This window comes from Thamnophis sirtalis, unplaced genomic scaffold, assembly GCF_051295495.1.
Source record: "Thamnophis sirtalis isolate CommonGarterSnake01/CBP01778 unplaced genomic scaffold, rThaSir2_p1.2 scaffold_10, whole genome shotgun sequence".
Taxonomy (NCBI): Eukaryota; Metazoa; Chordata; class Lepidosauria; order Squamata; family Natricidae; genus Thamnophis; species Thamnophis sirtalis.
Genome location: NW_028261390.1, coordinates 70,985,632 through 71,006,240, shown reverse-complemented (window position 1 = coordinate 71,006,240; position 20,609 = coordinate 70,985,632). Strand labels below are relative to the sequence as shown.

At 48.9% G+C, this 20,609-nt stretch overlaps 1 protein-coding gene across 8 annotated transcripts in view; it reads right to left on the bottom strand.

The window, feature by feature from the left end:
• Positions 1-1,138: 1,138 nt before the first annotated feature.
• The window catches only part of ADD1 (adducin 1), a 44,346-nt gene continuing 24,875 nt past the window's right edge, over positions 1,139-20,609 (bottom strand). For 2 of the 8 annotated variants that reach the window (XM_087724862.1, XM_087724864.1), the window contains exons 11-16: positions 18,648-18,749; positions 16,992-17,081; positions 14,733-14,825; positions 10,134-10,290; positions 8,962-9,057; positions 1,139-2,234 (exon numbers count right to left, since the gene is read on the bottom strand). In XM_087724862.1, the coding sequence (XP_087580988.1) occupies positions 1,885-2,234; positions 8,962-9,057; positions 10,134-10,290; positions 14,733-14,825; positions 16,992-17,081; positions 18,648-18,749 (888 nt within the window). In that variant the 3' untranslated portion in view covers positions 1,139-1,884. Of the gene's footprint in view, positions 2,235-5,919; positions 5,955-8,961; positions 9,058-10,133; positions 10,291-14,732; positions 14,826-16,991; positions 17,082-18,647; positions 18,750-20,609 lie in introns of those variants that run through there. The other 6 variants (XM_087724866.1, XM_087724869.1, XM_087724868.1 and 3 more) reach the window with 4 other exon arrangements.

Sequence of the window (20,609 nt, the reverse complement as noted above, 5' to 3'; positions counted from 1 at the left end):
GGTTGGTGTGATGACCCGGGGCGTGGCACAAAGGCAACATAGCCAGAGAACTGATATGAGTCCCTTTAACATCCAATTGTGCCCCCCACGTCCTTTTCAACTTTCTCCAGTCTGGAGAAAAAGCTCTTCCATAAACCTGTAACAGCCTTTGGCTGAAAATACTCCAGTCCAAAGATTGTAAGCATAAAACTTCCAATTATAAACCCAACAAGGGAAGAGAAGGTAATTAATCCGGCAAGGCGAGCAAGATAAGGCGTTCCAGAAGTGAAGTACCACGGCAGTAAATCAAATCAGGAGGATGCCAGGAACTCAGATTAAGCAGTTAACACCGGATGAACTCAGCCTTTGTTCCCGACAACGCCCCTCTCATTTGCCTCTCCTTTAAACTCCATCCCCAGGTGTGCCTTGTGAAGGGAATCAGCGCCCTTTCCTCCCTCGTAAGTCACGCAACCACGCTGCTCTCTTCTCTGTTCTTCCCTGTGTGTCCTAGGATGAGGAGGGGATGGGCCTTGGAATATGAGCCGAGGTGGCGCAGTGGTTAAATGCAGCACTGCAGGCTACTTTAGCTGTCTGCAGTTCTGCAGTTCAAATCTCACCGGCTCAGGGTTGACTCAGCCTTCCATCCTTCCGAGGTGGGTAAAATGAGGACCTGCATTGTTGGGGGCAATATGCTGACTCTGTAAACCGCTTAGAGAGGGCTGAAAGCCCTAGGAAGCGGTATATTAAGTCTAACTGCTATTGCTATTGCTATTGGTCTTCATCTGAACCCCCTCTCCCTTGTTCTACCTCTCCCCTGCTCTGCCCAGCCTGACTTTGCCCTTCCCTAGTGTCCTCCACAGCCAACGGAGCCATTCTCCCGCTCTGTCAACTGTCCGTCTCCCCTCCTCGGATTCAGACTGACGGGAGCATGACACTTGGCTTGGAACAAGGTGGAGAGATTTCTGATCCTGTCCCTCCATTATGTCAAGCAGAAAAAAATTTACATTTACAGATTTTGGAAGGGGCTTCGTTCTCTCGCTGGATTTCTGAAACTGGGATTTGGATGAGCGCCTGGTGCCGAGATTGGCACCCACATCTATCCCTGGGTGCAACCTTGGAGGAGACGGAGCCGCATAAATGAAGGGAGCCAGTCTGTGCCTGCTAGGAATACATTTTATTTTCCAAGGACGTGAACTTATCTTTCATCAGTATAAGTGTGACTCGAGTACAATGCTTTGCTAGAAAACAAATTAGTAAAATAGCAGATTATTCTGTGGAAAAGGCTATTATTAAACTGAATAGAAAACAGGCAAGGGGGGGATGAGCAAGAAAATGCCACAAAGTTACTTCATTCTTAAGACACAAAAATAGGCTCCAGTCTCAGCGATGTTACGACACCAAGCAAGGCAGAGCGCGGCCGGAAAGCCTCGGGGGGGGCAAGGCGGAGGAAGCGGTCACAAGGGCCCCCTGCACTGAAACGGGCTCCGCTCCGCTGGCCGGCCGGCCGGAAAGCCACCAGCACCAGAGCAAAAGCGGACTTGGAGAGTGAGCAGAGCATGTTGCCTTCACATCAGAAGCCGGAGGGGGAGGGAGGAACTTCAACGTTTAACCGAGGGGCTCCCACAGGGGAAAGCCTCCCCTCCTTCACATGCGCGGGATGCTCCCCGGCTCGGCTGCTTTTTTTTTTTTTGCACACACAGAATGAGCATCTTCTGCTTGCTAAATTCCAGTTATGAACTCAAAAACAGTCAAGCTATAGTGTTATCTGTCCTCTTTTTCTTTTTGAAACGAGAAAGACCAAACAAAAATAAAAAGCACAGAGTAGAATCTGGTAATATTCCAGGATTAATAAAGGGAAGATGCGTAAAGACCAGGGCCTTCCCTTTTGGGGTGGGGAGGGGGTCTTCAGGGGTCACTCTTCTTCTTGCTCTTCTTGAGGAAGGATGGGGTGCGGAACTTCTTCTTCTTTTTGGAGGGGGACTTCCCCGGAGACTCCTCGCTGCCGGCTTCGGCCGCTGCCCCCTCCTCGGCCAGGGGGGAAGGGGGAGGCTCTCCGCTCGAGGAAGGGCAGGGCTGGGGGCTCTCGGGAGGACCCTCCTTCTGGGGGACGGCAAGGTCGGGGTCGTCCTCCTCCGTCCCAAAGACTTCTTCGGAAGGCTGGTCGGGAGTGGTGACGTCTGGGAGGCTTGGCTGGGAGGGGGCCGTTTCGCTGCTGCAGTCGCCGCCTTCGTGGCCTGTCTGGACAGGAGGGCGTTCTGGGGAACAAGCGACAGGAGAGACAGGTGAAGAGGGGGCTTCCTTGCACCCACTTTCCTCAACTGGCCTCTGAGGGCAGGGGGGGGGTTGCTCCTGGGGATCCCATCCCATCCCCGTGGCCCGAGAGAGAGAAACCGGCCAGGTTCTCCCTGGGAAGATTTATAAGTAATTTTGAGCCTTCTCCAATCACAGGGGGCTCGGTTTGCAAGACAAGGTTTGAAGTACCCATGTGGTCGACGACAATTCGCCGCGGCCAACTCGCTGCGGGACAAGAGTCCCATCAATATTAACGAAATAGTGGAATGGAACAATTGAAGACCTCTATCTAAGGGGACCCCCAGACTGTGGGGTTCACAAGCATAGGGTGACATCGGCCTTCAGCCTCCCCCAGAGCTGATTCCAGGTCTGAGGGAAGAGCTCCAGCACACAAGGCCCGAGAGGATGCTGCAGGTGCTCCCAACCTCAATTTTTCTTAAAGAACATGAGGGGCTTTTTCCAAACGTCTGGGACAATCCTGGACAGTCACCAACTGCCACCCCCGGTTTTTGGTGGATTAGGTGAATGGCAAAGTTGTGGCCAGAGTTTAGTTCTTTCAGGGGCTTATGGAAACCCTCCCCCCCCCGGCCGAATCAGCAACAGTGGTGGAAACAGGTAGGCCTTTTTCATACAGGTGTGCGCACCTCTCTTTCTTTACCTCTGTTCTTATAAACCAGAGATGGGCAACAATGGCCCCTTCAACTCCCAGAATTCACGGGAAATCTCGGAGTTCCAGAACTGGAATTCCCAAAGAACTCGGGGAGTTGGAAGTTTTGGGGGTCATAGTTGCCCACCTGTGTTAAAAAGGAACGCAGGGACTCCCCAACAGGCAGCTTGGTTGCCAGCCAAGCAAACATGAGCTAATTTTGGTATCTGAAAGGCTAATAATGCAAAGCTGCATGCGTGGCATCAAAACCCAGACCAATGTGAGGTCCCAGAGCCCTCAGGGAGCCGAGAAGGGGGAACACCCACACCCCGGGCATGGGAGGGGGAGAAGCATCCTTCGGCCTGGCCCTTGGAGCCACTCTTGATGTGCAAAGGGGGAAGAGAAGAGTTCCCAGCTCTGCAGGGAACCTTTGGCCGTTCTGCTAGATGAAGTGAGGAAATATGAAGGGTTGGGACACCTGAACATCTCCCGACAACCAAGTCAGGTGGGGAGGGGATCATTTCCCCTCAGCCAGACACCTGAGCAGTTACAAGGAGCAGCAACGGACCAGCTTGTGATGCTGTTCCATTGGAAGAAATCAATTAAGTTCATACTGGTCATTCTGTTAAGACATTTCCTGGTTCGCCTGCCAGGAAAAAGTTCTTTTACCATCTGGTGATTTTAAGAGGAAGGACGTGTTCAGAAAAATAAATAAAAAATAAAGAAGGCATAGCACATTCTGGAAAGATTCCAGGTTATGCTCATTTTTAAGTAAAGGTAAAGGTTCCCCTCGCACATATGTGCTAGCCGTTCCTGACTCTAGAGGGCGGTGCTCATCTCCGTTTCAAAGCCGAAGAGCCAGCGCTGTCCGAAGACGTCTCCGTGGTCATGTGACCAGCATGACTCAACGCCGAAGGCGCACGGAACGCTGTTCCCTTCCCACCAAAGGTGGTTCCTATTTTTCTACTTGCATTTTTTTAACGTGCTTTCAAACTGCTAGGTTGGCAGAAGCTGGGACAAGTTATGGGAGCTCACTCCATTATGCAGTGCTAGGGATTCGAACCGCCGAACTTAGCCAATTTAAAACATGAGTGAATCGGGAGATGGGAAGATCTAGCCAGATCATTCTCTTTATGTTTTTCTAAGCAGAAGTCGGGGTCTCAGAATCATCGCTGAATATATATATTTTAACTGTTCTGCGTTCCCTCCTTTACCTTTTTTATTTATTTGTATTCAAACAATTCTGCGCATTTCGTTTCAAGTTTAGAATTTGTTAGCACAGGGGTCATAATGACTTCGAACTCGGCAAATCAAAAACTGTTAGAAGTTTAAAACAAAACAAAAAAAACTTTTGTTAGGTAATTTAAAAGCAGAGTGAAAGGATAAAAGCCATTTGGCAAATTAAAAGGTCAATTAGCTGCTGAAAATACGTCACAAGTCTTCTTTTTAACTCCTTTCCTACTTTCAATTTTCTTTTTAGTTCTCTGGACAGAAAAACAGTACTTTCCTAATTAAGATTTAAAACGCCTGCTGGCAAGGCTATGGAGATCACCAAAAAGTTACTTCATAAACCATCATCTGGCTTATTAGATTATATCTGAAGGTATGCTCTCTTTCTAAGTGGAGAGCCTGAAGAAGAAAAACTGAGACCGAATAAATCGAGCAGGACTAATGTGCATTCTTCATAACTTACATGAAATATGTAGCCATCCCGATAAGATTTACCGTATTTTTCGGAGTATAAGACGCTCCGAGGTATAAGGCACACTTAGCTTTTGGGGAGGAAAACAGGGGGGGGGGGGGAAATCTGCCTCCCAGCAATTTGCCTCCTTGCAGCAAACAGCCCGTTTCCGTTTCAGTACAGCCTGACTAGCACAAGCAACTGATTGTTTAGTTGAATCGGCCTTCAGACGACCAGCTGTTTCAGGCTGCAGAGATCGCTCCTGCCTATTGCTGCCTCCGCACGCCCCATTTCCGGCCTCTGCATCCCATTTTCAACCTCCGCCTGCTCCATTTTTCCACCCATTCTAGGCGGCGGGGATCGGAATGGGTGCAAAATGGGGAGAACAGAGGCTGAAAATGGAATGCGGAAGCCGAAAATGGGGTGTGCGGAGGCGGCAATAGCTGCAGCCTGAAACAGCTGATCATTGGGAAACCAATCCAACCAACAATCAGCTGCTTGTGCCAATCAGGCTGTGCTGAAACTGAAACAGGCTGTTTGCTGAAGGAGGCAAATTGCTGGGAGGAAGAGGCCCTGGGTGGGCAGGGCTACATTTGATGTATAAGACACACCTAAATTTTCACCCTCTTTTAGGGGGGAAAAGTACATCTTATACTCTGAAAAATATGGTAAATATAGCAAAGGGATTGCGTGTTTCCATTTTATAGAAATTACGACGAGATTTGCCCCCGTACACATACGGATAGTACTCAAAGTGGTCATATGTTGAGGACCAGAGAAAGGCAGGTAACTGGTTTCTTTACTCAAAGCATCATTTGAGATGGGTCTGATGCCCAGAAGGAAGGATGGCCACTCGGAAAAATAGGAGCGTTGTGATGAACACAATATGCCTATTTACTGTGTTGGTATTTCTCTCCTAAGAGAAATTTCCAAGTTTCAGTGATTATTGTTATGTGGCAAGAAGCATAACCTCCCTAGCCAATGTCTTCCTTCCCTCTGGGGGAAGGATTTTTTGTCACCCCTGGTGAAGTGGGTTATAGCGCCAAGACTCAACCACAGCTACACGCATCTAATCTGGGCTCCAAATTAGATGCGCCTCCGATCTGCTGAAGCTGGCCAAGCGAACGAAAGAATGAAGCAAACTCAAAAAAAAAGAGGAATGCCAAGCACTTGACGGATCAAATCCACACCATGAGGAAGACATTGGGGAGGGGGGGGGGAGGCAAAAAAAATAATAAAAAGTAAAATAAGATCGTTAACAAGGAAGCGAAGCAGAGAAAAACAAGGCAGGGCAAGCAGGAGGAAACTCCGTGGGTACTTACTATGGCAACAGGTACTCTTTAGCATATCCACATCCTGTTTGTAAGGCAGCCACAGGAAGAAGAAGGGGGGGAAAAAAGAAAGCACAAAGAGAAAAATCTATGCATCCATCCACAGCCACTGAGTCGGAGAGAAAGAATGGCTGACGCCCATTCTTGAGAGGTTACAGAATGAAATGGGGGAAGGGGGGACACAGATTCATTTCATCACAGATGGGTGGCAATACCCAGGGGGGACGAAGATGACAAGGGGACACACACGGCTGCTGGCACATTTGTCTTGACGGTCACCAAGCCACACTCAACGTCACGGAAAGATGCCTCTGGTTTAGGCCGCCCTAAGGAGACCCGAAAAGGAAGACATCTTTCTAAAATAAAACACCAAAACGGGGAAACCCAATTACGCCAACACTTAAGGTGCAACCCAGATGCTGGCTCCTCCTCTTCCTCTCCCCTTTATCCCATCCTGCACTTCCGACCCTCTGCTGGGTTTGTGGGAAGAAGCATCCCCCCCCCCCGGGCCAAAGGCAAAGCCTCCGATGAAGGCGGCCAGGAGTGACCAGAATATGGTTATTGCCCGGGGGGGTGGGGTGGGGTGGAAGGAAGGAAGGAAGGGGGGGGGGGGCGCTCTAGGCTGATCATACCCAGGAGAACCCAGGCTGAAGGCAAGGCTGACGAACCAGCTCAAAGGAAGGCAACACAACAAGGAGTGTTGTGGCACAGTGGTCACAATGCAGCATTGCAGGCTGACTGCCAGCAGTTCGATTCTCACTGGCTCAGGGTTGACTCAACCTTCTGCCTTTTCAAGGTTGGTAAAATGGGGAGCCAGATTGTTGGGGACAAAAAGCTGACTCTGTAAACTGCTTAGAGAGGAATATAAAAAGACTATGAAGCAGTATATAAGTCCAAGTGGAATTGCCTTTTTCCCCCTTCCTTCCTTCCTTCCTTCCTTCCTTCCTTCCTTCCTTCCTTCCTTCCTTCCTTCCTTCCTTCCTTCCTTCTCATTTACTTCTTCCATCATTCCTTTTCATTTACTCCTTCCTTCCTTCCTTCCTTCCTTTTCATTTACTACTTCCATCCTTCCCTTTCCGTCCTTCCTCCCTCCCTCCCTCCTGTGGTGGCATAGAGATTAGAATGCAGTATTGCCGGCTAACTCTGCTGACTGCCAGGAGTTCGATCCTGACCGGCTCCAGGTTGACTCAGCCTTCCGTCCTTCCCAAATCAGTAAAATGAGGGGTCGGATGGTTGGGGGGCAAGAGGCTGACTCTAAGCCACTCGGGACTGTAAAAACTTTTGTGAAGCGGTATATAAGTCTAAGTGCCAGTGCTATTTCCCTGTTGTTGCCAAGAAAACCACAAGGGATGTACCCGGGAAGTCCTCAGGATTTTAGAGCAAGGAGGGGCAATTATGGCAACTTTGCCACCTGTGTGGACTTCAATTCCCAGAATTCCTGAGCCAGCAACGCTGGCTCAGGAATTCTGGGAGTTGAAATCCACACAGGTGGCAAAACTGCCTATAATTGCTCATTCCTGGTTTATAGAGTTTCTTCTGATCTGGAAACTAATTTCCCAAAACGTCAGGATTAAGCATAATGGAAGGATTCACCCCGTGAGCTAAAACAAGAAATAAACCCCCTTGAATCGCCTGGTTTTTAGTTCCATAACGTCTTAGGGACCAATTCTAGTGCAACATGCGTATCTACTACCAAAGAAACCTTGTGTTGGAAAATCTGAGGTGAGGAAGAACAGATTGGATCACACATCAGGTCAGATCCTCCGCCTTATTAGATCTTGGGAATTGAAAAGTGTGGACCAAATGCTCTGTATGTTTCCAGGAAGTAAAACAAGACGCACTGTTTCATCGGCTGCAAATAGACGTAATTATGATGGCATTATAATCTTCCTTTCCGAATTAATCCCAGATCTGGAATCTCTGTGTCAAAGGCAAAAAGTTTCAACACCCAATCTGAACATGTTCAGGATGCGTGTGCTTGGTTTCACCGAGTCAGCTTATCAAGATACAGGGAGTCCTCAACTTACAACAGTTCTTTTAGCGGCCGTTCAACGTTCAAACGGGGACTGAAGAAAAAAAAGGGACTTCAGGACTGTTGCTCTCACTTAATGACCGTGGTAGCATCCCCGTGATGACGGGGGTCAAAATTCAGGCACTTGGCAGCTGACTCATATTTGTGACGGTCAGGGTCCAGGGTGGGTGGTGGGGGAGACACGTCAAAAGCAAACTCAACGGGGAAGCCATTTTCAAAAACAGTTTGGCTACCTTAACCATTGCCACGACTCACTTAACGACAGTGGCACGAATGTAAAAAAAAAAATGGGCCAAATCTGGCTTGGCAAATGTTTCACGTAGCAACTTAAAGGTTAGGGGCTCGATTGTGGTCGCGAGTCGAGGACCACCTCTCTAAGCAGAGTCTGTTTTAATTAATCAGGGAAAAAAAAGGGAAGGGCATCTTTAGCTCTTGATACGCAAATCGCAGAGGGACGGAGGTCCACGGATGGCTACACGCAAAAAAGACGACATTGGAGAGCTGTGAGGAACGGAGAAGCAAACACACACAACACACACAAAGACACAAACAAGGCTGGAAGGGCCGGGGAGACCCAGTGGCTACACCTGAGGGCCATTAACCTGGGATTCTTCCTAAAATTAGTGAATGAAGCTCTATTGAAGTGAAGGGGGTGGGGTGGGGAAATGGCCTCCGAGCGAAGCCGGTACGCTTTGAACCAATTTTATTCTCCCAGTTCAAGGCAGAGAGAGAGACCACGCGTGGGTAACATATGGATCGGACGTAAAACGGGGAGCTACTGGATTCGCCGGAGGGATTGGGGATGCTTTGAAGAAATGCTGGAAAGCTATAATTGCCCTTCCTGGCCACTTGAGAGTGGATTGAATTTGTCCGCCGAGAACCTTCCGGGGGGGCGGGTGATTTTCTTGGGAGCTCCCTTTAGCTCCGCCTTCCGTCCTGGGGTTTGTTTTTTTTGTCGATGGAAACACAACGCCTCGGGTGCAACTCACACAACACATACCTTCCTCGGGTTTGACCGGAGTGCTGGGTGGAGTGGAAGCAACAGTTTGGTCCGGAGAGCTGTGATCGCCTTGCTGTCTGCCGTCTTCAGAATCTTCTACACAAAACAGATTACAATTGAATTCTTTTTTTAAAAAAAAAATCTTATATTTCTTTTTTTTCCCCCCTGTAGATATAAAAAATGAGGACCCAGATTGTTGGGGGCAAGAGGCTGACCCTGTGAACCACTTAAGAGAGGGCTGTTAAAAGCCTTGTGAAGCGGTATATAAGTGCCATCGTGATTGCAATATCTCCACGTAGTGATTCGCTTAGCAACCGTGGCAAGGAAAAGTCATAAAATGGACTCGACTCACTCAACTAATGTTTCACTTAGCCATAGAAATGCCGGGGGCTCAATTCTGGTGGTGGACTGCCTGTAACTGCAGCTATTTCTCTCCTTTGCAAAGGTGCTGTTAACCCAACCCCAACCCTTCTCATTCACAAGGAGCGTGACCCGTCAAAACCGCGTTCCACAAAAGCGCGGTCGACGAAATCGCGTATGTGACGTCACCACAACGCGACGAAAAAGATCGAAAAATTGAAATAAAAATTAAATTACAGCAAGCCGATTCACATAAAGGTAAGGGTTAGGTTAAGGGTTAGGGTTAGGTTAAGGGTTAGGGTTAGAGCGTTAGCGTTACGTTTAGCGTTAGGTTAAGGGTTAGCGTTAGGTTTTTCGTTACGTTAAGGGTTAGGTTAAGGGTTAGGTTTAGGGTTAGGTTTGGGGGGGTTAGGGTAAGGTTTTAGCTTTATTTTTACATTTTTCGATCTTTTTCGTCGCGCTGTGATGACGTCACATACACGCTTTCGCCGACCGTGATTTTGTTGTCCGCGGTTTTGTGGTAGAACCACAAGGAGCAGGGAAAGGTATAAAACTCATGGAAACAAATACACGACGACGCATAAATCAGAGTGGCGGCCCTGTGGTTCGCCTTCTGGGCCGCAAGTCAGAGAGAATTTTTCTGACCATGGCGTGGTTAGGCCAAATGCGTGGCATGGATTCACAGATGCCACGAGCATTGGTCCAGGGGGGGGGCTCTGGAAGTGACGCCACGTGTCCCAGCAAGGTTTGCCCCTTCATCCAGGTGTGACGGGATCGCAGGTGAGGGCGCCCAGCTGATGCCGCGCACAAACCTTCGGACTGCCTCTGTTTCCTCTCGACTTCTCGGCGATACTCGTCCAGTTCTTGGTCCGTGAGTTTGTGGAAAGGGTTGGGTCCAGTGGTGCTGATGATGACGCGGGGCTGGTACTCTTTCTCGATGATGGCCTTGGAGGCGGTAACCAGCTCCCCCTAAATCAGAAGAAGAGAACGCGGGCTCACCGTCTGCGGTATGTAACCCTGGAGGCATGGGGGCTGGGGAGGTGGGATGGGAAGCGGTCAATGGTAATTAAGCAATGAATTTAATTTGTAATGGAAAGGAGAGGCTGCCCTGCTGATCTCGCACTAGGAATCTGTTGTGGCATGTTGGCCCTTCCAGCAGCCAAATTAGAGGAGGAGGAGGAGGAGGAGGAGGAGGAGGCGGTGTGGGAGTCAGGATCAGCATCAAGGGAAGAGGGTATACAGCTGGCAGAGAGAGAGAGAGACAGAGGAGGAGCCTGGGCCGTCCGTCAACCCCCAGATGGAGAGTCAACAGCCCCCAGGCTTGGACGTGGCTGATGAGGAAGAGGAGGAACAAATGGGTCCAGTGTATGATGTGTGGATGTGCAGAAAACAGAGGAGAGGAGAGCAGTGGAAATCTATGGGCCGGCCCTTGGGACGGAAGAGGTTTTTTTTGAACTATTACCATCTGGCAGCCGGTACAGGGCAATAAACAACAAGGGCAAATAGACTGAAAAACAGCTTCTATCCCAGGGCAGTAACTATATTGAATTCTACGGTATAGTGCAATGTTAATGCAATATGAGGTTTTCAATTTCAATTATATAGCATGTGAAGGATGCATGTTTGTGCTTTAATTTTTATAGCTACAATGTACACTGAAGAAGGCATTTAATTTTGTTGTACGAGGTGCAATGACAAATCAAACTAAACTAAATTAAATAAACTGATTATCTCCTGATATGACAGATCTCAAACACACCACTACAACTCCTTGGGGGTGTGCTTGGACACGGGAAAGAATCTTGCAGGAATGATCACATGTAATTTATATGAGGCTGTTCAGGAAGGGAACAACAGTATTTCAATTTCAATCCAAGTGGAAGGGGGGAATATCAAAGCCATTTTGTATAGGGAAACATAGGTGTTGTGGCCCACCAGTGGCCAGCAGAGCGGGCAGCAGAGTCGGACAGTGAGGAGGTTGGGGAGGAAGATGGGGCAGTCCTGGAGTCTGGGGAAGCCTCAGACAAGGGCTCTGTGTCGGAGGCGCGGGGGGGGGGGGAGGGCCATCTGGCAGTTATCATCTGCCTTCGGAGTCAGACATCAGTGAGGCAGAAGAACAACTGGAGCCTGTTCCCAGTGTGCGCATGCGCAGAGTTGCCAGATGAAGGAACAGCTAAGAAATAGGGGTCGACTTGGGAGTAAGGCCACAGGTGGACGGTGAATGGCCCCTCCCAGAGGGAATAAAAGAGGAGCAAAAGGGGAGTGGAGTTTGCAGGAGGCAATTCATTCGTTAGTTTGTTTCAGGAGTGTGAAGATCTGTCCCTGAATCTCAGAGACTCTCTGCCCAGCCTTTCCTTGCACAGCACCTCATTTGAAAAATATTTACATGGCAGCTTTCCAAGCTAGATAAGGTCTGTAGTCATAACTTCACCTTTGAAAGACTGTTTGCCAGGCCTTGGCTGAATGTGAAGGAGAGGAATTCACACTCAAGAGATTTTGTCGGGACAAGGAATCTGCCTCGTGCTTTTTGGGGAAGCCTAGGTCAAAACAATAGGCTGGTTGGGGAGAGTTGAGTACCCTGATCTCAATTGCAAAGGCCTGGCTAAGACTGACCCTCAAACCAAGCTGGTTTTCCCAGCGTTTTCTCCGAAGGGCTAAGATAGGGAAAGGGAGCAAAAAAGAAGCAGGAGAAAAGGAGGGGAATGCAGGGTTAGGAATAAGGCCAGGAGGCCCAATAGCAAAGGCAGAAGGAAAAATGAAGCATCTGGCCACCGTCAAAAGCCTGAGGAATCAAGATTAGTGTGGACATTCTGCCAAGAGCTGGAGAAACAACACCCCTCCCCCTCTCGAGAGAAGCACCCCTAAACCCATCAGAGGCTCTATGGAGCAGATGACACAGTTTGGGTAACTTCGCCACGGAAGGTGAACACATAACACCGATCCTCCGTGAGCTGCACTGGCTACCTGTTGGTCTCCGGGTGCACTTCAAGGTCCTACTCACCACCTATAAAGCGCTCCATGGTAGTGGATCTGGCTATTTGAGAGACCGCCTTCTGCCAATTACCTCCCTGCGTCCCATCAGATCGCATAGAGTTGGCCTCCTCCGTATTCCATCCGCCAGTCAGTGCCGACTGGCGACTACTCGGAGGAGAGCCTTCTCTGTTGCGGCTCCGACACTATGGAACAATCTCCCCGTGGAGATTCGTACCCTCACCACCGTCCAGGCCTTCCGCACAGCCCTCAAGAACTGGCTAGCCCGTCAGGCCTGGGGATAAGTCTACTTTCGCCCCTCCTGAATGCTGAGTGAATGTTGAGTTTTATTGTCTAATTTACTTTGTGCACATTTCTTTTTTCGTATTGTCCTACACTCCCCTTCCTTTTTGATTGTAAGCCGCCCTGAGTCCCCTCAGGGAAAAGGGCGGCCTATAAATAAATAAATCTACAAATCTACAAACAGAAATCCCTGCGAATCCTACGCAGACATCGTGAGAATTTTGAATTTTAACCATTCCAAAGCTAAGCGTTTGTTACCTGAGCTTCTTAACGCCACCCACAAAACGCGATGCACCCATCTGAACAACCGATCGTCCCTTCTGGCGTAGCAACAGGTTAGGCAACGTTGCCAAAACCACAGCCGGGTGTTGTTGTTGTTTATTTTGCGAAATTTGGCAAGAAACTCTACGTTATCTTCCCAGGGTGCGGAAACCACTCAACTCGGGCATCTTTTGAGATTCTTCCTAGCAAAACCGCCAGAAGCCATGTTGTGGGTTTAGGACCGGTTCACCGTTGTGGCCTGCCACAGCTGGCAGCAGAGTCGGACAGCGAGGAGGTTGGGGAGGAACATGGGCCAGCCAGGAGAGCTCTACGGATCCCTGACATTCTCCACGAGATGGGGGTGACTTCCTGAATGATTCTAGGTTGTGCCACGCAGTGATTTTGAGGGCAACAGTTTCCCCATCCACAAGTTCCTCAAGTTATGAGTTGACCAACAACGAGGTCTCCCCTTTGGCTTCCTAGGCCCCACTTCTGTTTGCTCCTCCTGTTCGTTTACCCGGGTAGTACTAGCTTCTGCGGCTGCCACAGCTAGGACAGCAACCAGAATAACAGAGTTGGAAGGGGCCTCGGAGGTCTTCTAGTCCAACCCCTTGCTCAGGCAGGAAGCCCTATACAATTTCAGACAAATGGTTATCCAATCTCTTCTTTTAAAACCTCCAGTGTTGGACAATTCACAACTTCTGGTGGCAAGTTGTTCCACTGGTTAATTGGTATGGCGTGTGGTTACTTCAGGTAACCACAAATGGACTGCCAGCAGTCAATTAACACACAGTCCTGCTTCTGGGCATCCAGCAGGATTATTTCTGGTTAAATCGGTGGCTCCTCGAGGGATTACACTGATGTAAGACATGTTTAAAAGGAAATTACTCAAAGAATCTTCTAAGCCAATCCTTACGGCTTGGCGGCCAGCGGTGTGTGTGTGTGTGTGTGTGTGTGTGTGTGTGTGTGTAGAGGGACTGGCCAACTGCTTGCACAAGTCGAGTTGTGCACATGCGTATACACCTGTCCTCTGCTTACATAAATTGAGATGCACATGTGTGCGCAGGCCAGCCACTCACACATCCTGCTTCCAAATGGACTGTTGTGGCACTGTCGGACAGTGAGGAGGTTGGGGAGGAACATGGGTCAGTCCTGGAGTCGGAGGCAGAGAGGGGGCTGAGGACGTCTGGCGGTGATCAGCTGACATCAGTGAGGCAGAGGAACAGCTGGAGCCTGTTCCCAGTGTGTGCATGCGCAGAGCTGCCAGAAGAAAAGAACAGCTCAGAAATCAGGGTTGACTTGGGAGTAAAGCCACAGGTGGACGGTGAATGGCCCCTCCCAGAGGACATAAAAGAGGAGCGAAAGGGGAGTGGAGTTTGCAGGAGACAATTAGGTTGTTTGTTTCAGGAGTGTGAAGATCTGTCCGTGAATCTCAGAGACTCTGTGCCCAGCCTTTCCTTGCACAGCACCTCATTTGGGAAAATGTTTACATGGCATCTTTCCAAGCTAGATAAGGTCTGTGGTCATAAATATTCCTTTGAAAGACTGTTTGCCAGGCCTTGGCTGAAGGTGAATGGGAGGATTATCACCTTCGTTTAAGTAAAAGGGGTTTTCTCAGGACCAGGATTCTGCCTCGTGCTTTTGGGGGAAGCCTACGTCAGAACACGGACCATGGGGCGATAGTGGGCCATTTCCCGGGGATTGGGGGGGGGGGGGGCTCTGTTGTAAGCCCTGAGAGGTCCTACTTGACATCAAACTCGCATCTGACGTGTGGATCCCTCTGTAACCTCAAGCAAGAGAAACGATAAACCAGGGGGAAGGGAAAGGAGGTTAAAAGCGAGAGAGCGTTGAGAGCGGAAGCACAGAGCGGTCAGTACCTTTCTAACAGAGACAGATTTAGCTGGACTAAAGGCCTGCTCTGTGGGGTCGAGCCCTTCAATTGTTTCCGTACAGTCTGAGAGGGGAGCATCCTGAAACAGGAAATTGAGTAGACAGAGCAAACCAAACCCGGGCTTAGATTATCGGCTCAAAGCATTATGACATGGCCTTAAAAAAGAAAAAAGACAGCATGCAGAAAGGCATTCAGAGTGTGTCGAACGCACAAGCAGCGGCCACAGGAGAGCATGCAAAGCAACCCTGAAGTCTGCCTTAGGGGGGTAATCCTATCAAGGGCAGCCCTTGAAGAGCATTCGGAGACTTCAGCTCGTCCAGAATGCAGCCGCGCGAGCGATTGTGGGTGCACCTCGGTACACCCACGTTACACCTATCCTCCGCGAGCTGCACTGGCTGCCTATTGGTCTTCGGATACGCTTCAAGGCGCTAGTCGTCACTTATAAAGCCCTTCATGGTATTGGACCTGGGTACTTGAGAGACCGCCTGCTGCCAATTACCTCCCTAAGACCCATTAGATCCCACAGATTAGGCCTCCTCCGAATTCCATCCACTGGCCAATGCCGACTGGCGACCACCCGGAGGAGAGCCTTCTCGGTGGCTGCTCCGGCCCTCTGGAACGATCTCCCCGTGGAGATTCGAACCCTCACCACCCTTCAGGCCTTCCGCAAAGCCCTTAAAACCTGGCTGTTCCGACAGGCCTGGGGCTAATGAGCTTTTGTCCCCTCTCGAATGGTATGATTGCTGTGTGCTTTTAAATTGTGGTACTGTTTTGTTTTATGCTTTTTTTTCTTTCCCTTATTTGTACCCCCCCCCCCTTGACTTGGATTGTAAGCCGCCCTGAGTCCCCTCCGGGGAAAAGGGCGGCATAGAAATATAATCAATCAGTCAATCAATCAATCCTGGCCATCTTTGACATCAACTAGAAAGAACCCTGGAAATAACCAGGACACAACCTGCAGCTCTTCGTGTGGGTTTATTCAAAGTTAAAAGTTCCCCTCACTTATATGTGCTAGTCGTTCCCGACTCTAGGGGGCGGTGCTCATCTCCGGTTCAAAGCCGAAGAGCCAGCGATGTCCAAAGACCTCTCCGTGGTGATGTGGCCGGCATGACTCAACGCCGAAGGTGCACGGAACGCTGTTACCTTCCCACCAAAGGTGGTTCCTGTTTTTCTACTCGCATTTTTTACCTGCTTTTGAACTGCTAGGTTGGCAGAAGCTGAGACAAGTCATGGGAGCTCACCCCGTTACGCGGCGCTAGGGATTCGAACCGCCGATCTTTCTGATCGACAAACTTGGCGTCTTAGCCATTGAGCCACCGCGTCCCTATTCAAAGTTATGTGATGGATTTTCTTTTCGTTTTTGAGAAGGTAACAGGGTTGGTGTTGGTGGTTGTTTTTACCACCCCACTAAGAAATACACATTCGGGGAAGGGGTCCCTGCAGGCCATCATGAATGCAGGAACAACTGTTGTGGCCTGTCGCCCGCCAGTCCCTCCATCGGTCAAATCAGAGGAAAAGGAGGAGGCAGCGTCGGCATGAAAGACAGGGTAGACATCAAGGCAACCTGGGAGCTCTGAGGGGGAAGAGGGAATAAAGCTGGCAGAGAGAGACAGAGAAAGAGAGAGAGAAAGAGAGAAAGAGAGAGAGGGAGGGAGGGAGGGAGGGAGGGAGGGAGGGAGAGGTGGAGGCTGGGCCGCCTGTCAGCCCTCAGATGGCGAGTTAACAGCCCCCAGGTCTGTTCCCCCAGATGAGAACAGCTGGGTCCAATGCCTGACGTGCAGATAGGCAGAGGAGGAGAGGAGAGCAGTGGAAATCTATGGGCCGGTCCTCGGGCTGAAAGAGCCACCGCTGCTAGCAAAGCCCCACCCTGGCTCTGGGGATCAAAAGGAAGAGGGCGGAGATGAGTAGACGTGGCAGACAACTATTCATCTCCCGGCTGGACGGACCTGTTAGCCTTTGGTGAAACTTTTTGCCAGGGCTGCCAGCGTTCCCAATAAAGGAATGGTTGATTTGATTACCGAGGGTTTGTGACGTTTGGGGAGCTGGGTCAGAACCACACAGCCTAACCTGTGCCCTGGGGGGTGGCAAAAGCAGCCCCTGCTCGCCCCTCGCGCTTAACCTGACGAAGAGTTACTCTCTGTCTACTATTAAAAGTTAAGGTGCAGAGGGCTACCTGAGGCGAGAGCAAGGAAAAGAGGCCACGGGGTCATGCAGAGCCGCACCGGAAGCTGCGTTGTGTTCTCACCTGCACAAGGCTCCTGTCCATTACAACCCCGGAAAGGACTTGCGACTGCGGCCCGGCTGTTTTAATGTCTTGCAAGTTCTGCTCCCTGATCTGTCCAAAGAAAGAGAAAAGAGAGAAAGAAAGAGAGAAGGCCAAGTGTCAAGATACAGACAGTCCTCAACTTACTTGAGAGACCGCCTGCTGCCAATTACCTCCAATTACCTCCACTAGACCGATCAGATCCCACAGATTAGGCCTCCTCCGAATTCCATCCGCCGGCCAGTGTCGACTGGCGACTACCCGGAGGAGAGCCTTCTCTGTGGCTGCTCCGGCCCTCTGGAACGAGCTCCCCGTGGAGATTCGGACCCTCACCACCCTCCAGGCCTTCCGCAAAGCCCTTAAAACCTGGCTGTTCCGACAGGCCTGGGGCTAAAGAGCTGTTGCCCCCGTCTCGAATGGTATGACTGTTGTGTGTTTTTAAATTATGCATTGTTATGCTTTGTTTTTTTTAATTTTTTTGTCTGTATCCCCCTTCCCTGGTTTGAGTTGTGAGCTGCCCTGAGTCCCCTTCGGGGGAAAAGGGCAGCATATAAATATAATAAAATAAATAAAAAATAATAAAAAATAATACAACAGTTCATTTAGTGACTGTTTGAAGTTACATCATCACTGGGGGAAAAAAAGAGATGAGCGTTTCTTTCACACTTATGACCGGACATGTGATCAAAATTCAGGCCCCTGGCAACTGACTCGTATTTATGACGGTTGCAAGGGGGGGTTCATGTGATTTCCCCTTTCCGACAAGTCAATGGAGAAGCCCATGGAGAAGCAGTGATTCGCTTAACAACAGTGACAAGAAAAAAAATGTAGAATGGGTCCAACCCCGATTTGTTTCATTCCCAGCGGGCAAATGAAGCGACCCCAACTCTGAGGCTGCCAAAGTCTAACACTCCCCTCTCCGATACAGGTTAGTCCTCGACTTACGACCACAACCGAGCCCAGAATTTATGCTGCTAAGCTAGAACATTTGTTAAGGGAGTTTTGCCTCGTTTTGACGAGCTTTCTTGCCACCGTTGTTCAGGGAATCACCGCAGCTGATAAAAGTTAGCAGTCCCGTTGTTAAGTGGATCGGGCTTCCCCGTTGACTTTGCTGGTCAGCAGGTCGCAAGAGGGGACCGCGAGACCCTGCAACGGTCATAAATGTGAGTCGGTTGTCTGGTCCCCCGATTGTGGGGAATGCTGCAAAGATCTATCTCAGGGCAGTAACCATGTTGAATTCTATGGTATAGTGCAAGATTAATGCAATATCAGGTTTTCAATTTCAATTATATAGCATGTGAAGGATGCGTGTTTGCGTTTTTATTTTTATAGTTATAATGTACGTGCGAAAAACGGTCGTCGCAAACCACTTTTTCCAGCGCTGTTGTAACTTCGGTCACCAAATGAACTGTTGTTAAGTCTGGGACTGCCTGTGCTGATCACAAAACCATAATCCCCAGGCGCCTGGTGCCTTCCTGGGCCCCCATGTCCAGCGCCAGTCAGTCTTGGGCAACCCATCTGCCAGTCAGTCTTGGGCAACCCATCTGCCCCCTTGTCCGGAGGGGTCCCCCGATGGGCCGTGAGCCGGACGGCGCATCTCCCCAAAACCTCCAGACCCGTGTCCCGCCTGGTACCAACCTTGTTCCGCATTTCTTGGACCTCCTTTGGGTTCGTGTTCAAGGGAACAAAGAGGTTTGGGGGAGCAGACGAGACAGCCCTGTGTGCCTCCTCTTTAGTCCACTGTAAACAACAGCATGGAAAACAAGGAGTGTTAAAAAAAAAGGGGGGGGGCACCGAAACGCTCGGCCTGATTCAAAACAGCAACATTATCGCACAGGAGATCATGCAAGATTTAACAAAGGAGAACTGAACCAATGATTGAGGTTGGTTTGGGGTTTTTTGGGTGGGGGGGAATGACAAAAGAAAAGCCGTCCTGTGGTTTGGAACAGCTGCTTAGCTGGATGGGGCGTGTGTCCCCCAAGGATCGAACTGCCAACCCCAGGAAAAAATGAAGCATCTGGAAAGGGGTACTAAGATGCACGAGGCCTTCTTGAGCCGTAGGTCACTAAAGCAATTTGAGGCTGTGAACAAGAAGACCCTCACACGTGACAATGTTAAAGCAGGGGCATCCACTTCGAAGACCTGGGGACTTCGACTCCCAGAATTCCCCAGCCAGGCAGCTGAGGAATTCTGGGAGCTGAAGTTCGCAAGTCTTAACAGCTGCCGAGGTTGGATACCCCTGACGGAAAGCTTTGAGACCTGGCCACTTGAAGACTGTTGGACTTCCCTGGAAGGCCAGGGAATTCTGGGAGAAGAAGTCCACCAGTCTGACACCTCTGATGTAAAAAATTTAGTTTATTGGCAGAAATCTCTCTTAAACCCTAAAGAGGGTTTAGGGCCAGGCTATTAATCCAGATGGGTTCGATGATGGAAATATAAAACCAGAAATGGAAGATTTTGCTCAAAAATCTTTTTAACTGTCCACATCATTGATTCACTTCCCACCGGGTATCTTAACACATCAAAGCCAACAGAAACCACGAGATGACAGAAATATGAAAAGCAGCATGATAATAACCAGGCTAGGTGGATTATTTTGTCCCGTGAAGAAAAGGCGGGCATCACCAAAGTTTAAATTCAAAGCAAAAGTCAAAAAGAGGAGAAGGAAATTTCAAAACCGTTTTGTTACACAGACAGATAGATGGAGCAGCCTAACAGAAGTGAGTTTGGTGATGTCGTTGTATTATATAAAGCTTAGGGCTTCATATATTTAAAAAAAGAAAGAAAGAAATAACACATCTCCGAAGCTGGGAAAAAAAGCATTTTACAAATGGGATTTTTGCAGGAGGTTGCTTAATTTAACCAGTAAAGTTAGTAAACTTAGAAGGTAAGTTTGCCCTACCAATATGAATATGAGATTTATTCTTTCAAAAGGGTATCTTTGGCCCCGTTAATCATCAACTTATTGCATGGGTAAGCTTTCAACTCGAATCCGTTTTACACTTTTGTATAAATACTACTCCTCCCCAAAATGATTCTGAGACGAAAAGCCAGAAATAGAACTCCTTAAAAAGCAACATAATTTTAAAATGCTTTGCAAATATGAAATAAAAAAATAGAATGAACATGGAGCTATGGATACTCACTGGTTCTTATCTTTTCCCACAAAAATTACTCCAGCTTTTTACTAAAGATATTTAGCAACAATGTTAAGAACCTTAGCATACTGGATTTTTTTTTTTAAAAGCACATAAAAAAAAATCAAATATACACACCAGAAGTTACTGGATAGGGATTGAAAGCTGTTCTACTAATGTGTCAAAATAAGATTGTATTCCAGTGGTAATTTCAGTTTTCATTGGTCTTCAGCTCGATTTGGGTGCTTAAGAAAATACAAAACTCTTACGCACGTTTTGATTTTGCTATTTCCCAAAGAAGTTATATTTCAACATCTGACAGTCGTTAGCATTTTTTTTTTAAAAAAAAGGGAGAAAAATCATAATCCAAGATTCGGTCTCCCCGCTGTTTTCCCATTAAGTGTATATAAGAGCAACTGCATTCCCCAATAATAATCCTGAAAAGCCAAGACCCCCAAATTAA